This window comes from Lytechinus variegatus, chromosome 7 (assembly GCF_018143015.1).
Source record: "Lytechinus variegatus isolate NC3 chromosome 7, Lvar_3.0, whole genome shotgun sequence".
Lineage (NCBI taxonomy): Eukaryota > Metazoa > Echinodermata > Echinoidea > Temnopleuroida > Toxopneustidae > Lytechinus > Lytechinus variegatus.
This window is the reverse complement of record NC_054746.1, coordinates 2,802,782-2,821,573: the sequence shown is the minus strand read 5'-3', so window position 1 is coordinate 2,821,573 and position 18,792 is coordinate 2,802,782. Positions and strand designations below refer to the sequence as shown.

At 35.4% G+C, this 18,792-nt stretch overlaps 1 protein-coding gene across 1 annotated transcript in view; it reads right to left on the bottom strand.

Moving 5' to 3' along the window:
• Positions 1–3,313: 3,313 nt before the first annotated feature.
• Positions 3,314–18,792, bottom strand: part of LOC121418216 (polypeptide N-acetylgalactosaminyltransferase 2-like) — a 91,258-nt gene continuing 75,779 nt past the window's right edge. The window contains exons 8-14 of the mRNA XM_041611953.1: positions 17,239–17,342; positions 14,471–14,597; positions 13,456–13,548; positions 12,436–12,519; positions 5,349–5,475; positions 4,787–4,906; positions 3,314–3,873 (exon numbers count right to left, since the gene is read on the bottom strand). Of these exons, the coding sequence (XP_041467887.1) occupies positions 3,712–3,873; positions 4,787–4,906; positions 5,349–5,475; positions 12,436–12,519; positions 13,456–13,548; positions 14,471–14,597; positions 17,239–17,342 (817 nt within the window). The 3' untranslated portion in view covers positions 3,314–3,711. The remainder of the gene's footprint in view (positions 3,874–4,786; positions 4,907–5,348; positions 5,476–12,435; positions 12,520–13,455; positions 13,549–14,470; positions 14,598–17,238; positions 17,343–18,792) is intronic.

Genomic DNA, 18,792 nt, shown 5'->3' with positions numbered 1-18,792 from the left:
AACATGTATTCTTTCTATAGGAGGGCATGTAATAATAGATTTTTAAAGAATACATCATGGATAAAGAGTTTGTATCACCACACAAAAAAGCAAAAAGACACATTTTCAGGGTATTTCATAGTCCATCAAAGGGAAAGTTGTTCATGTGTGACATCACACATCCTTGTCGCGTTGCCAATGGGAGGATCTCCATAGCATTAGAGATTGCAATATTCAAATGCTCATAACTTTCTCATTGTTTGTCCGATTTTTCTCAAACTTTCTTTGTTCTTATTCTTTGATTTTTCTGTCTCGACACAAGCCTACTTGTTCCAAAGGTTTCATTCCCCTTTAATGCTTCTGTAAGGGGGGGGGGGTTAAACCAAAAACTAAAACACCAAATAAAGCACCATATGAACAAAGAGAATGATTGAGGCAAATGTAAAAAAACGTTAAGTCGATCGGTGCTGCAAACAAAAAACGAAAATCTCAAATTGATCAATATTTGGCAAAATAAATATGAGAAAGAAATTTTGCATGAATGTTGTTGGCATTGAAAGTAACAACACTAAAAAAGCAGTAAAAGCAGCATAAACAATCCAGATATTGATGTGCAATGGAATAAAACAAGATTATACTACAAAATTATTGGGGGGACCTTTTTGATTCATGCATTTCTTCCAGTCATTCAACAGACTCATGCATTTCTTTCAGTCATTCAACAGACTTCATTTCATTAACTAAGTATTGTGGAAAAAAATAATCATCTATTGATGATTACCACCTGGCAACTAATTTAGATAGGAAATTTGGTTTGATAACCAAGGTTGAAGTCCCCTTTACAATCATACATACCAGCAATTAAAAATATATGCATTTACATCATCCCAATAGATGTTTACGTTGCTTTGACTTGGCATAAAAAAAGGACAATGGCCGTATTCTGAAGTCTAACTTAGGGCCAGCGCACACTATGCGATTCAATGCGCGATGCGATTTTTTAATAAATCCCATTTTGCATTAAATGTGACATTTCCAAGAAGCAAAATTATTTTATTTGAAGTTTGGCATAATGTTAGGAATAATAAATCATAATATTGCTTTGCGGCAAGCCCTGTGTTCGGAGTAAAGTCCAAATCAGCTTCAAGTCGCAGGCGATGATGACGTCATTGCAATTTGGAATTGATTTTGCTTTTATACCTACAGGGAGTCTCGAACTTGACTTGAATTCCAATTTAAGTAGTCCTATCACAATTCTGATGGCTAAGATTTTATTGGTTGGAATGTTCATATCAAGTGTTATTGCAATTTCTTTGAAATTTGGATCGCAATGAATCGCATGGTGTGCGTCGGGCTTTAGACCATGGTCTAACTCTGTGCTTGAATTATGGAAAGCTGAAATTGACCAAAGTTTGTTCACGATGTGTGTTTCTAATGTTTACTTTCCCTTTCCCAAAGTTTTAATGGTGAAAAAAAAAGAATATGTAATAGGTATCATTTTCTAACAGTTATGAATAATTTGAGATTCAAATGAGCTGATATATTGAACTTGTAATGTTAGAGAATAGTTTCACAGTTGGCTTTACATACTCAAACCACAACTTTAGATCACAGTCTAAACCATATCCGAGATCAGAATAAGGGCCTTATTGCAGTGAAAAAAATTAAAATGTAGATTATTTGCAAGAAAATATTATAAATTAAACTGACAAATACATCCTTACATCGCTGTCAGAAACACTCTCAAAATGGCAAGCATATTCACAATTGTAATCAATATATAGCAAAGTTTCTTTTCTGTATTTCAAAATTCTTCATTCTGGGATAATGCAGAATTAAATACATATTTTCTAAATTCAATATCATATATATCAAGAAATCAAATCAAAGGTCATGTTTCCTTCAAGGTCGTAGTACAGAAATAATTACTAATTTTACAATCATTGAATTGATTTCAATTAAACATCTATGTATATACACTGTACATATGTAAGGCTCTTCATCAAACATTGGAATGAAATATTTGCATCTTTAAGATCATCATTTGAAATTAACATTCTTATCATTATCCATCAACACTACAGAAAAGGATGTGGAAGAAAATAAAGAAAATGGAAGAAAGAAACTATTGTCTATAGAAAAAAATCATATTGAACTGAACATACATCTAATTAAAAAAATACAATACAAGATTACCGGGGGTAATTCTTGCAATAGTTTTAAAGTAAAAGTTAAAAGCCTTTTTTACTTTAAATATCTTTTTAAAATGATTGAAACCAATAAAAAGGCTAGAAACTTACATCCATTTATACTGGCGATTTCATTTTGGAATAAGATTGATTTAACTGGTGAAGACCATATGGTATTTTCTCTTGAAGATAAAGGAGAAAAGATGTATAAAATCAAACATATTTATGTCCATCTGGGGGCATTTCAGCATCATTTTTCATCCTTTTACCATTTAAATAAGATTCTACTTGGCTGAATCAGATTGTTCTGTGTTCTTACACAGGTTTTGAAACACTTATTCCTTGAATAGATGTTGAACTTTTCACAAGAAAACTAGGTGTTATTGTTCATTATGTGAAAGTACAGAAGGCTTCACATAAGGAGTCTTATAGAGCACCAAGGCGATAATCATAAAAACCCTTATTTTTTATGGATTTCATTTTCATATCTCAGAGGGGCAAGACATAAAACATTCGCAGCCCAAATTTAGTCAGTCTTTGGTTACATAGGGTTTGAGATATGACAAAATGAATGTCTAATTAGTCCCATTAAAGTCAATGTACCATTGATATGATTCTTATCAATCAAAATGGAGCTATTCAGGTATTCATGAGGTCTTATCTCAGGCTCTGTTTAACCAATTCCCACCAAATCCAGAAGGTTTGATGTTTTTCATCATGCTTCTCCGATAAAGAATATAAAAACTTGATGAACAAACTCTCTTGCTTATGATGTCACACTTTGGTAATCTATATACCTCAAAAATATTTTTAGTACACAATAATAATATATCCTATATAAGAGAGGTTTTGTCCAATATTGACCGGGTAGAGTCTGCATAAATTGCCTTTCCTTCCACAAATCAAAATATTCACCTTAAATTGACAGATTTTTTTCAAACCAGAATATGCAAAATGAGTTTATCACTTCTTTTAAGTCACATTTGACACTACCAAAATATATTTCTGTGGTCCTCTTTTATTAAATTTGATTTATGCAGATTCTACTGAATTTCAGAATTTAAAACCGCGTTGGAAGATCAGACAAGTTCTCAACAACCTTCCTTAGTTGTGATTGGCCGAGATGCACAAGCATCCCAGTGTTGTTACTATGGTAACTGTCCGATTAAAACATCTGACAAGTCCTTTCATGACGTGCTTCCCAGGAGACAGAAAATGTCTGCTGCCCTTGCCGTGTCACTTCTTTGACACAAATATAAAGATGCTGTGATGGTTCGCAGAGAACACCCAGCAGAAGCCAACATAGAGAGAGAAAACTGGACGCACACACAAACGAACATCCAACAAGACGGAAGAAAGATGACAGATGTTTGGAATTAAGTATCGCTAGCACTTGTTTCTTCTTCTTTTTTACACATCAACTTTGTTTTGTACAGATTTTGATAGAAAAATACAAATGCTGAAAGGGGGAAGGTAAAAGTGGATTGGGAATGTCAACCCAGGGTACGAAGGCAATTTCCAGTCACTAATCATGAACGTGGTGTCAGTGGGCGATGTTGGACATTGAAAATTTAAAATGTTGGGTGAGGGAACGTTGATTACACGTTTGAACGACGAGGCCGTGTTCTTTATGCCCCTTGCTGTCTAAGCAGAGGTCTGAGTTTTGGAAGCGGAACATGCGCTTGCTGTCTGTCTGGTCCCATTTCTGCAGAGAGAAAAAGAAAGATAGGAGATAGGATGGGTTATTAAAAATTTCAATACATCCTAGGCCTACATGATTGGAAGCAGCGCAGTCACTTGGAACATTTGCTTTATAGATTCAAGATTTTTTTAAACATATGATCGCAGCTTGTTAAGCTGAATTGACAAATGTTTTACAAAAATAAAGCATAAAATTAACAAAAGAGCAATGTTACAAAAGAATAAAGAAATTACAAAAACAATTTACGGTATAATCATGATAATAATGAAGAAGTGATCTAAGTTTTGGAAAGCTTTGAAAAAGTACATATGTTGTAAAAATAATTCACTCCTAAATATAAAATTATTGTGCTGTAATATGGGTTTAAAGAAGAAGACCAACATCCCACAGCAATAAAAATTCTAACCCAATGTACATGATTACATAATCCAAACACTAAACCCTTGATTTCAATAGCCGTTCACACATATTAACTAATTAATTTACACATACTAAGGGGTAACTGCATGCAACAAATTGTATGTTGACATAAAAATTTGTGCATTAGTTTAGTAAGTTTCAAATACAAGTGAATAGCCCAAAGAATGCCCAAGTCCAGCCTGATGATAAAGGATTAAAGATTGACAAGAAAATCTATCAAAGAAAAAAAGAGTAGGAGAGTTACCCCTTTTCAAAGTTTTGAATGTGTGACGAAACATGTGAGCTGACCCACATGGTATGTGATATATATTTCCCATTTTTAATGTTTTTGTCTGATGATATACTGCATGCAAATTTAAATTTTTGTAAGAAAATGATATCTATTCATGGATTTTCCCCAAATGTTTCACCAACGTTATATCAGTTTAAACTTCCTTTGAAGCATCTTTGGCCAATCCCACCACCCATTCCTACTATTAAAACAGTTGTATCTTACCTGGTTGACATTATGTGGCTGACAGCCTTGTAATGTTATAGGTGTTCCGGCTTTCTTTTCTGTTACTGTTAAACACAGATCTGAATGCTTTATCAATTTATCCTTTGTAAATGAAAATTCCTGCAAATACAGTAAAATAAAAAAGGATACCATTAATAACCATGCCATGAATAATTATCAATAAAAGTGCATTTGACTGATTATACATATGCTAAATTTAAAAAGAACATTCAAATAGATTTAATCTTTACAATTCTTGAGTTAAATAAATAACAATATGTAAGTGAAAATAGGATTATCAATAAAATTGTATATGATAGTTTTGTCATTGTTATCGTCTTTTACATCTTTCATTCAATTCCACAGGTAGCTTTATCAAAGCCAGAAGGGCCCTGTAACATATGTCTTAGCAATCGATAATGGTGCTGATATTTATGATCTATCAATTGACAATCGTGTACCAATAATCAATGAATTCGATCATAAAAATCGTAACCTAATGATCAATTGCCAGGCTTTATTATGATGCAGGGCCTAGATCACGCAAACGGGGGTATCTTACCTGATTCCCCCCACTATTATGACAATCATAAAGACCTAGTGTCCCTTGGTGTACATGACCCAGTGTATCCATACACATGGCACCTTGCTGTATTGAACCAAATGCAACGTCTTGTTTATCTGGCACTCTGAAAGAAAGCAAATTAAAGTAATACATTACCGTATATGTTACATGAATCTATGGAGAATACAATACCATTTTGAATGAATGGATGGAAAGATGGATTGAGGATGGACGGACATACAGACAGACAGAAAGATAGATAGATGGTATTTATGAAAATGAAAAATCCAATTCATAGCTAACGGTTGAATTACATGAATTTGTAGACTAAAATTTCAATATACTAAGTTACAACAGATAATAAAAATATATACAGTATATATGAATTCATAATGAACAAAACAATCAAAGAAGAGACAAATCGAATTTCACATTAGATAGTTTTGATTTATTCTTCAGAAAGTGAAATATGGTTCATCATATGATTCATCATATTTCACTTTCTGAAGAATAAATCAACTTTTCTTTGATTATTTTGATCATTAATTTCTTTCCTTGCTGGAGAACACATTTTATCATTTCATATCAATACATTTATAGGGAAGGGGGATACAGAGAGAAAGGTATGAAAGAAGTACTAATGTCAGAAAGAATGAGAGGAGACTTAAAGGACAAGTCCACCCCAACCATAAGATGATTTGAATAAAAAGAGAAAAATCCAAAAAGCATAACACTGAAAATTTCATCAAAATCGGATGTAAAATAAGAAATGACATTTTAAAGTTTTGCTTAATTTGTGCACATCCTGGTCAGTATGCAAATGAGACTGATGTCATCCACTCACTATTTCTTTTGTATTTTACTATGTGAAATACTGTATAAAATATTCTAATTTTCTTTCTTTTGTCATGTGAAACAACAATTAATTCCTCCCTGAACATGTGCAATTAGCATTGTTTAATACAGTATGGCTCAATCAAGTTGGTCCTTATTGTCAAATCAGTAAAAAAATAAATATTGAATAATTCAAACAATAAATAACAAAAGAAATAGTGAGTGATGGACATCATCGATTGTCTCATTTGCATTTCACTGAGTTGAGCATATCACTGATTTGTGAAAAATAAGTGAAACTTTAAAATGTCGTAACTTTCTTATTTTATATCCAATTTTGATGAAATTTTTAGTGTTTTGCTAGTTTGATTTTTCTTTATTTATTCAAATCACCATTTTTCTGGAGTGGACTTGACCTTTAAGTTATAGATTTGGCGCTGCAGTGCCACTCTCATTTTCTTCACCCCAATGCAATTCCCAAATGTGACTTCTGAATCTTCTTTAGCGACACACAATCAGGATATTAGGAACAGGAACACAAAAGAAATTCGATTCTTCAGTTGTGACTTTAATCATTGCCCTTGAACTGTACACATAATTTGAACAATTGATTGCCTGAAACTAATTGCGAAGGAGTAAAATGTCAATTTATTCTAACCTCTTCTCATTCAGACTAAAAACCCAAGATGACAGGGGAATAGAAAAGGGAAAAGGGGAAATGATCGCAGAAAGAAACGAGAAAATGTTATTAACACTTTCTCACCTACAAGGCAGAACATCTACACATACATTAATTGCAGCAAAAGCACCTTAGAATTGCGTTTTCTTCTTGATTAAAACAGCAATCCATGCCTAGAGCCTCACAACCGAGCATGTACGGCAAGCCTTAAATAGGATTACGCCGGCGCTAGCCTGCTTATATTTTGTTATTGTATAATATTACACTATTCCTCGAGGCACTTGTAGCATGTTCTATTCATTTTGCCATGCAGAGGCGGCATCGATGAAGGAATCGATGAGGGCGAGCGAGACGAGGACGATCATCGAGCTTCAGAAGGGCTGCCAGGTGTTTGTAGTCTGATAGCACTGATCAGGAACACAAGATATTTGTCACGATCACAATCTTGCATAAGACGAACAATCGATGATAATAAAGGATGAGGTCTCTTCTAAGCTCCTTCCAATTTCACAAAATTGGCAAATTCTCTCTTACAGGGTTGACTTGGGTGAGACACTTGATTGATCTTCTTCTTAAAACAATATAAAACCTGTTTCAACAATTTTTAAAATAATCTTTTATAAGTGTTATTTTATTCATTCATTCATTCATTATTTTTTTTTTTGGGGGGGGATCTGCAGCTTTTAAAAAGTTTTGTGAATATTCCACAAGACAACTTTTAATCTGAAGATTTTCAACATCCTTTGACAGCTTCATTAGTGTCACTAAGGGAGTGTTTCAAAAAATAAATATCTGCTTGAATCAATTGCAGATTTCTATTGAAATTTCCAATTGATAGATCAATTTTTAGCTCTGGCAGGTCAGTTACACTACTTGTTGCAAGATGATGAGGATCATTTGTAAATGTGCAATTAATGCCCATACATAATTACTTGGGTCCCGTAACACAAAGGTTAGCGATTAATCATATGCTTGATTTTCATGATTGTCGTACATTGTAGTCAATGGAATCAACCGTAGAAAAATGTCCTACGATCATTGCTAAACTTTGTGTTACATGCCATTGGAGACCCTGAATAGATACAAAATGATTGTAAGTTTCTTGCAATGCCTGTTTTGGTATAAAGCATCATTCATCTTTTAATTACATATCCTAGAAGTTCTATTAAGCCATTAAGTGAAATCCCGCCATGACACAAAACATCACAGATGTAAAATAAAGTCCCCCAGGACATTAAAATGTCCCAATTTCCCCTAAGATGAAAACAACTCAAAGTGGCTTATTTCAAACTATTTGTAAATGATCAGCTTTCACCTCAGTTGACATGATTCTAATTACCCATCAGCACAAAAACATTTCCTAGAATCATGGCCTAATTCTTAAAAAGTCTTGTTCGGGTTTCATACACTAAATAATGCTTCATCTAGATGTAAACATTTAGAGAAACAAGTGGAGCGCTCATGGCACTCTTGCATTAACCTACAGGGCTACACAGCTTTCTCAAGTTAAAAATCAATCCTTGTTTGCTTTCAAATTGGCAACAATCACTAATTTTCTATTTATTTTTATACTTTGCAAAAATTAAAATAATGATATAACATGAGTATATATGAATGATTAATGAATAATTTACAAAAGGTTGCCAATTTGCATTTTTTAACAGGGACTTTGTTGTTTTCATCGCATTGCCAATTTAAAGTGTGTAAGTTTTATTCAAGAACCGCATCACATACTTTATTGGGAAAAGTACATATTTTTTTCAGTACATTTTTCTCTTTCCAACAATATTCCATTTGTAATTGCTCAAATTGAGGATAATAAGGTGAGATAAAGTTTGCTCCCTGTGACATTTGCTCCGGTCTAAATACCTCAGAGGGTTAAAGGTAGGATTGTAATAGAGTTTTTGGTTTAGAAAATTATAAAGAAAAGGATTAGGGTTTATTTACATTTTGCGGATAGATTTCATGTTTGGCTTAATGTGCATATTTCCCATCAGAGCAATTATCGCCAGAGCAAATGTCATGGAACCTAGTGAAAAACTGCTAATGTTTCTCCTGCTTGTACATGATACACTTTTCCTCTTTAGTGGGTTAACAACATTTATTTGGCACAAATCTCAAATGTGGTTTCATGTTAAAGTTCTAAGATTCTATGAAGAGGGATTGAAAAGGAGACGAATGTCAACATGCCCTCCTTTCAAAATGGAGCACCCGCAAGCAAGTGTTTGAATCATACTCCCTCCATGCAAGCAGATCCCTTTCATGGCCTACTTAACTCAATATATTTTTCTCAGAACATTTGTATATTTGAAGTGAAATATCACCTTCATGTTTTTCTGTCTATCTCTCTTACACCCTTCTATTCCAATCATATCTATAATCTCTCCCTTTCTCTCTCTTTCTCTCTCCTCTTTGTCATTTCCCAAACTACATCTGTTTCTCATTCTACCTCCTTATTACATACCTGACATGATTCATCAACATTCAAACATGAATTCTAGTCAGATGAAAAATATTTTCTAAAGGTCACATAAAAGGAGAAATATTATTGAAGTATTACCCACACCCCATCAAGATTGCCTTATGGGAGGAACATGTTTAAATCAAAATAGCATGTTCCCCAGATTTATTGTCATAAAGCCATTACCATGGCAATGCGGCACCGTGATACATTTGAAAAGTGTGTCTTGCATGCCTTACGTCGAATACCAAAGTTAACTGAACATTGAGTAAAAACTGAGAAAGTGAATTGTTAATTCACCCTGATTTTAAACCTCCTAACCTATTACGTGAAAAGAGCAAATAATCAAGACCCCCCCAAGAAAAGAGAGAGAAACATTACTAAGTGTACCATAGACATGGATTTTGAAAAATGTCCTAAATGTGTTACATATATATAGGCCTATATATATATATATATATATTAAGAAAAAGACTATACCTTACATTATTTTGTTTTACTTGACCCTTCCTTCTTCCCCTTTGTTTATCCATCCCTTCCTTCTTTCTTTCTTTCTACCTTCCCTTCTTTCTTTCTTTCTTTCATTACTTCATCAAATTCTCTAGACTATCTTCCTCGGTTTTGCCACTTCAAACACACCTGAGTAATTTTCACACCTATGCTCTCATCCAGGCATCCATGAAGGGGCTCCCAATCCAATGTTCTGCTTGCATAGTTTCAGACTCAATGTCTTCGCCACAATCCAATAGGAAGAATTCCCTAAAGGTACACCATACTGTTACAGTCATACCGAAGAAACCGACTCCAAACTGACCGATGGTAAATGATTGAAAAAATGTAAATCACTCGGTCAGACAGGGTCCTGTCTAACAAAGATTCGTGATTGATCCAATCACCCCTAAATCTTATGGAAATCCATCATTATCGTAATTTTTCCTACAGGATATTTGCACAATATCCTTTTTAAACAAGGAGGAGCAAACTAAATTGTCGAGACAATGACAAATGCCTAAGTATACATCATACAAATTTGAACATCAATTTTTCATGTAGGCATTGCTGGCTTTTCATAGTTCTGGGTGATGGGATCAATCACAACTCTTTGAAAGACAGGACATTGGAATCTGTTTTGCTGGTGTGAATGTGGTTTAAAATTGCAAAGTTTGTTTCTTTCCTCTGTATCTGTCTCCCTATTTCTCTTTTCCTCTGCCTGCCCCTCTCTCTCTCTCTCTCTGTCTTTTTCTCTCTCTCTCGGCCATTCTTTCTTACTGTTCCTCTCTGTATAAGTTGTCTGACTCTCTTTCTCCCTCCACCCTCCTTTAGATCCATCTTGTCATATCCTCAACTCTCAACAAAACTCGAGAGTATTAGCTCACAAACTATTACTTAGAGTTAACATCAATTAGGTTAGAAGCAGATGACGTGACACGACAAACAGAGAGCAAAGTCACAATGCTCCCAGGAACAGGGACATCGCCAGATTGCATTACACATCAAATACTTCCCCTTGAAATTGAACATTAAAGGTAAAGGGAATCCAACATTCATAAAACAGAACATACAAGTGACAAACAATGGTATAAGTTTGTTTGAAATACACATCCATCAACAACGATAAAAGAGCTGTGACTATATAAATGGCTAGTTGTAAAATATATCTTTTGATGAAATTATTTACAATAATGTAGATAAATTAGCCTATATTTCAATTTGTGTACAGAAACTAAAATGATTTTGAAAAGAGTGGTACCCCTAATGCTATTTGGAAGCATAATTGGAGGTGCTGTGGCTCAGAGGATAAGTCTCCGGACTTTGAACTATAAAGGTCAGGGTTCAAAACCCACCGCTGCATTGGCATCCTTTGGCAAGGTGTTTCTGTACATTTGCCACTCTTAATCCAGGTGTAGTCACTGGGTACCCAGTAGGAAGGAATTCCTTGAATGCTCGATGTGCCTGAGCCTACCCAGGAACCATCTAGCATTAGCTCGACAGGCCTAGAGTAGGACTAGGTCCGGCAACGTTAGATTTGGTCGAGATTGGTTAGAAATCAGCAAGGACTAGGTCCACAAAGTTAAAGAGGGATATAAAACATATATATCATGCGTTTCTTTCGAAAGCATAGTGGGAACTACTAATCCTCGGTTGGACTAGCTATGTAACTATTTTCCCCTCGGGGCGAACCCTCGGAAAAAATAGAAATTGCCAGTCCAACCTTGGATAATTCCCACTATACTTTCTTAAAGCCTGATATATTTGTCTAATACTTTAACAATTCAAGTTTGTCTATTTTACAAGACTACACTACTCAGGCTGTTGCATTATGGGTAATGAGCCTGGCCAGATATCAGTAGTTAAGGACTTGAGATGGGGCTATTAGGACTGCTGGTTCATATGCCCTTTAACTGAACGTTTTTTGTAATTGCACTCTGTTGATTCATCTCAACTTCGACTTGGTCTCTAACAACATGGCCGGATACAGAATGTTAATGACTTCACACTTGTGCATTGCAGGTAGACATGCAATCTCCCTTCTGGCCATGTTCTAGAATCTGACTGAACATTAATACCCCTGTCACAATTAATGAAACCAACCCTAGCCGGATCAAAGATATTGCATTATGTCACCGTTCTCATTACAATCCTGAAACTAGTTCAGTGGAAACTGGTTCAGGAAACCAGTTTGGAAGATCGCTTTGCTAGCGTTCCCATTTGATCACCCGGAAGCGGTTTTCAAAACAAACTTCATGTAAAGTGTTCTTGTTGTTATGGGAACACTCTAAGTGGGGTGACACATTTCGCAAAAAATTTGAAACTCCAGCGTAGACATTCTACATGCAGTGTGTGAAGTAGCGTGCTCAAAATGTGCGAAAATTGCTTAGTGAAGAACTGCTGAAACGAGTTTAACAAGGCAAAGCAATCTTGATAATTACATCATGAGGTGGTTTTCCAAACCAGTTTGAAGATCACTTTCAAGACCGCTTCCAGAGTTCTCATTACACATTAAACTAGTTTTAGGATGGTAATGAGAAAGGGGTCTAACTACAATGGCTTACTACGGTTGGTTTGGAGTCGATTCTGTTGGTGTGAATGAGAAATTTAAAGGGACTCACCTTAATTCTGGATAGACGTTTTCAAGGTACCATTTAAAAGGCTTGCAGTGAAGTTTTTCTCTAAGTTCTAACCTTGCCTGGATACTGTCATGGTAGAATTAAAGAAAAAAAGTTACTCAAAGTTACTAAACAGTGAAATGCATCGTTCATCAAGTAAAAAATACACTACTCCTTTTCACAAATACCCTTCTATTTTATCCTTGAACAGGCAATTATTCATACCCTAATAAGGGCATTATGATGTTATAAATTCTTTCCTTGTACTCATCTACTACATGATCAAAATTAAAACATATGATCACAGTGAAACCTGTCTTGAAAGACTACCTAAGGGAGGCAAGAGAGAGGGTCTTATGAGCAGTTTACTTTTCAAAAAAGGCAGAAATCCATGGAAAATTTAGTCAGTGATTTTATCAACAGATGTTATAAGCTACTACATGAACATGTACTTGTATCTGATTGGCTAAAAAAAATCAATCAGTGAAAATCACTGATAAAACTTTTAATGAAACACTCCCCGGTTTACAATCTCCATCAGCTATTATAGATCATGAGAGTGTTTCACAAAGACTTAAGTGTGACTTAGGGGGTGTTGCAAGAAGATATCGGCAATCAATCGCAAATATTCTGTTGAAATTCTACAGTTGATTGATCACTTTAAACTTTAGCAGATCAGATTACACTCCTCGTTTCATGGAGCAGAGTAGCAATCAATCGCAAATTTGCAATTAATTGCATGGCATATGCTTGATTTTGGGAACAAAAATAGACATGTATTTGATCACAAGTTTCTTGCAACGCCCCATTAGAGTCACATTGAATGCCATTCTGCACAGGGTATGTAGCATGTAACCTCATTGATGGCTATGCAATAGTGCACATCCTCTTTGCATGATCTGACCAATGCAGTGCTTCATTTTATACCGCATGCACATGGGAATGTAAGTCGAGTTATTAGTCAACTTAAACGTTTGTGAAACACCCCCCCTGGAAATTTGAAGTAATCCCTGTACTACTTACTTTCCAAATGGAACATTTCTTGCAGAAGGCACTGCAGCATAATAAAATTCTCTAAATTCATCCATCCATACTTCAGCTGCTCTTCGTGTATTCCTGAAAAACAATTTGAAAATTGCAGAAGTGAGATAAGGTCCTTGAAATAATGATGCGTTATTCAGAATTAAAACACAGAAGTATCGTATTCAAATTTTACACTGATTAGTGAAATCATTAAATCTGTTCAATATCATTAGAAATGGCTCTCTTTGAATACAATTTCCTCACATGTTTTTCCAAATTCTATAAATGAGATAATTTCCTTGAAATAATGAGGCATTATCTAGAATTGTTAACCTTACTCACATAGTACACTAAGCATAGAAACATTAAAACTGTTTAATTATCATTTTACATAGTTCACACTGAATAAAATATCTCTCACTTTATAAATTTTCAGAATTTCAAAAGTGAGCTAAATCCCATAAAAGTTAGAATTAATGTACTAATAAATTTATACAAAAATTGTACACTGCTCAGTCAATTTTTAAATCACTTCTTTGTCATTAGATACATCATTGGCATTATAAAGTTTGGCTCAGACAAAGATATTTTACATACAACTGTATGTAAACCGTGGTTCAACTCCCCACTTCCCCCCAAAAAAAAAGGAAAAGAAAAATAAAATAAAATCTTTGATCAGAATATTCTGGCATCATTTATTTACATTGTATGAAATCTCTCTAACTCTGGAAATAATTTTCCTGGTATCGCATTGCACTTTGCTCCACAAAATTTTTATAGACTGCTACACAAAAAGTCTTTTGTTTTTTAATGAGGACTCACCCAATCTTAGTTGAAAGCTTTTCTATTATGACCAAAAAATGCTAATCAAATTTGGTATAAAGCAAAATCATTTCCATAACTTGCAATTTTCTTGCTCGGGCTTGGACGTTGCCAACATGGTCGAACGACATAACCACAATAAACTTACATGAATGTCCTGAAGGCAGATTAAAAAAGGAATTGAATCACTAACCTGGCAAATACATTTCCGCTGCCCCCTGGGAAGGTATAGGGATGCTGCTTGCGGAAGACATGCCCCACTCTACTGCATGGGATGATCTCTAGACTACCCCCGCATTGCCACACCCTAAATGAAATTTCTATTATCAAGAAAAAAAAAACAATGATATAGAAATGTTCAAAAATAAAAGGAAATGAACAAAGCATACAGACATACATCTCCTTTCCTCTTGAATGTGTATTTATTGCTGCTGCATCGCTATGATGACGAAAGGAATAAGGGAAAATAAGAAATGGCAAATATAATGTGACACGTAAAGAAGACGATGTAGAAAGCTCTGGTTTAATACCATGTGAACAAAGCAAGAATGAGATGGAGACATTTCTGTATTTAAAAATACGTGAGCATGGGACAGGGGAATAGAAAAGACCAGGCTTTTATAAAAGGCTGGGCATCAAATGAAAAAAGGAAACCCTAGAAAGCATATTTGTATTGAACTAGCATCAAAATTATTGTGAAAATCCATATTGTTGAGAATAAATTATTCTATGGGAATGAAATAGTGAGAAGTAATAGTATGAATAAGAGGTAGGAGCCTCAGGAATGATAACAACTGAAGATTAAAAACAGGTGAAGGGCAGATGTCATTGCAGGTGATTATATCATGAGATTGGAGTCCTGTCTGAGGGAAGGTAATAAGGGGTTACAAATAAAATATGTATATGATAAGATCATGTTGAAAAAATTCATTTGCAATTTGACATGAGTTTATCTCTTTGTCACACCGAATGACATGGTACATAACGCATTTCTCATCTCTGCCTGCTTTGACAAATCATAATTTCAATGTCTAATCTTCTACCATCTTGACATGGAGAGAGGAGATAGTGATGGAGCAGGATGGAGAACAACAATATAAAGTGAGAAGAGGAAAAAGAAGGGGGAGGAGGATGAGAAGTAAAAAAGGAGAAAAAGGAGGAGGAAGAGAGGAAGGAGAAGTAATATGAGGTCGAGAAGCAGGAGGAGAAGAAGGGTAAGGAGGTAAAAAGGGGGAAAGAGACAAAGGGAAAGGAGGAGAAAGAAGAGGGGGAGGAGGAGGAAGAGAGGAAGGAGAAGGAAAATGAGGAGGAGGAGGATGAGAAGCAGGAGAAGAAGAAGGGGATGGAGAGAAAAAAAGGAAAGAGAAGGGGAAGGAGGAGAAGGAGGAGAAGAAGAAATAATTAGCTATATTGGAAGCAAACTGTGTACATCCAATACTCATCATAATATCAACTGAAGCATTACAAGGGCCATGCTCCACCATGCCAGAGCATATCCCCCATTCTTCAATAATTTAGCAGCACTTTTAAAATAAAAAAAAAGGAGGGGGAAAAACACCGGCAAGTCATGCAGTCCTCATCAATAAGATACTTACGCACGACTCGCTTCAATTTTCAAGCTACTGGATAACAGGGAAAAGTTTAGGCTCATGGTAACAGAAGGACTCCAGGGGAGATGGGTAATACGGTCTCAGTCAGGTTTGGTGCACTTTATGTACATTAAATATTAACCCAATCATTAGACCAACAAGGTAGCTGGCTGGCGGATATCTGTTGTTTTTTTCTTTCGTTCTCAAAGCGAGACGACAGTTTTGTTACATACAGTGTACCCCTCATTGCTTTTAGAAGCAATTACGTGCAGTGAAATTAAGGAAAGTGTTTCCTCGTGTCGGTATGAGAGTCGGCTTAACCATCTTCAAATTGGTTTCTAAGAACTGATGCATATCAAATTAAACATTCAATGGACTAACGACATGAAATGGGATGTTTCCCACTACAAGGCAATACATAATGTCACCCAAAGGACAGAGGCGACAATTATCCAAACATCATAGTTTTTAAGAACAACCACACCCCCTTCCATCGATTTCGCTACAGTCATGAATCATAAGAATTTTGGAACTAAATAAAAATATATTGCAAATCAAAGAAATTAAAGGTAAATGCTAGTTTTGGTAACAATATCAAAATGAGTTCGTACAGAATCCAATGAAATGATCAGTAAAGTGTCTGTTTGTATAAATAAAACACATGTGCCAAAGGATTCTGGAATTGTGTAATTGTTGAGAAATCAGCAAATAAGCACAGGATTCGGGTAGGGCGTCGGGCCCGACGCTCTAAGCAATAATTATACATTGTCCCACGTGCTCTTATCTGTGTTGGGGATCTTCGGTGTGAACATTTTTCAGTGTAGATATCAAGATTTCACAAAGTTCAGTTAATGTAACTGTACCAGATCTAGATCCTCGATGATATACTGACAATTAAGCCTTGTTTTACAGACTTTCTCATGAAATCAGTGTTTACTGCAACTACTGGAATTTCTCTTTAAAAGCAAAGATAACGAAAAGGCCATTAATTACTTTTATTCACTATTTTATGTTTGAAACAATAATAGTTATCTTTCTTTTAGAAAAAATAAATAAAGTTGAGCCACTTTCATATCTTGTGACCTTAGATAAACCAAAAATGTTCAATTTTTTTTTGAGAATTACAAACTCATATGACAATCAGACAGTACATGATCGGTTAATTACCCTGCAGGCACCTGAAGATTGTAGCTCAAATGAAAATGGGGCATAAGTGATCAAAGCAATGGTGTCGATCAGCAGCAAGTTCTATTCATCGGGGGAGGGTGGGGAGGGGATATTAATATCATTTATAATAATACAAAGCGCCATCCCCCCTAATGAAAAGAAAGTGCGAGCGGATCACGCCCATGGATCAAAGTAGTATACTTACCTAAATTTTCTCCACCCCACACATCCATCATTAAATCATACTGTCCGAGCTCTTCAAACCATCTCTTAGATATTGTGAACAGTCCTCCTGCAATCATTGGTGTTCTGATCAAGAGAGAGAGAGAGAGAGAGAGAGAGAGAAAAATGAAGAAAATAGATTTTCAACACAGTCGCATTATCTAATATAGACTCATTCAGATAATGTGAAACAAAACTGCAACATTTGAGTGAAGAAGTGAATGTGCTATGTACGGGATGTAAATAAAGAAAAGCGCCTTCAAATCAGTGAGCATTTCATAGTTTAGCTGGATATGAAGTGTTATTCATAATCATAATAATCTTCTCGCATAACAATCCTATATGCATACTGTACAAACTATCAAGTTGAGTACATATTGAACAACAAATGAATAAAAACAAACTTGATACAGCACTTTTACTCTCTGAGACCAGACATAAAAATAATGATCTTTTGTTATCTACTATGCTCACAAGTGCCCTTTGGTAAGGCACCGTATAGGCCTTAAATTGCATGGTGTTACTTGTTGCCATATTGGAAGAGGTGTGATTTCAATTTACTTTGTCAAATGATATTTGTCGCTCATTTGTTTGTTTCATAAAGTGTTATGCACCTCTATCCCTTTCTGTCCCCCCCCCCTCTCTCTCCACCATTCCCCATTTCTCTCTCTCCTCATCTCTTTCCATCCTTTATCCTTCTATTTCTATCTTCGTCTCTTAGGCCGTGTTTATGCTTTCACTTTTCAGGCTAAAATTAGCGTTTCCATACGTGATTAGTCCAAACACGGTTGCGTCCATGCTTACTTTCATTTAAACGACGTCTCAAAGCACCGATCGTTAACTCGTAAAAAGATGCGATTACAAACATCGTTTGACCAGAATCAGGCTTTCTGGGGGAGTATAAAGAGAACCACGATCGTAAACGTGTTTAAATGACGTCATTTGGCACATGCTTCCGGTGAGATGAAAATCTGCCGGCAAATACAGTCATATTGCTCCTTGGTCGCATGTTACCTCCACATAATAACAACACTCAGAAAAAAAAAACTTTCGGAAAAAAGGCGCGCCCAATTTGACCTCACTTTCCTGCTCAACGAAAATTACGACGAGAAGCAAGCTGAAGATCGTGATTTCGCCTCTGAAAAGTTAAGCACAAACAGCACTCCCAGAACCACATTTACGATCGGCGTTTTGAATTGACGTTTGAAAACGCTGATTCTGTCCTCGCAATGGAAGCATAAACACACCCTTACTCCAGTTTCTTGTATTCCATCTCTCACTGTTTATCTCCTTCCACCTCGCCTCGCAAACCAATCAATAATGCAAACAAATTTCTCTCTCGTCTTGTTTTTTAATTGGTTCCTTCTTGCTCGGTTGCTTAAGATGTTGAACAGGCAAATTAATTTGCTAGAATGCGTTACCCATATATACACCAACAGACCAATGCCAAATGGACATCAGCAATCAAGGAAGATGTCTGCGATCGAAGATGAAAGATCAATTCTTAAAGAGAGCAAGCCATATTGATATGAAAAGT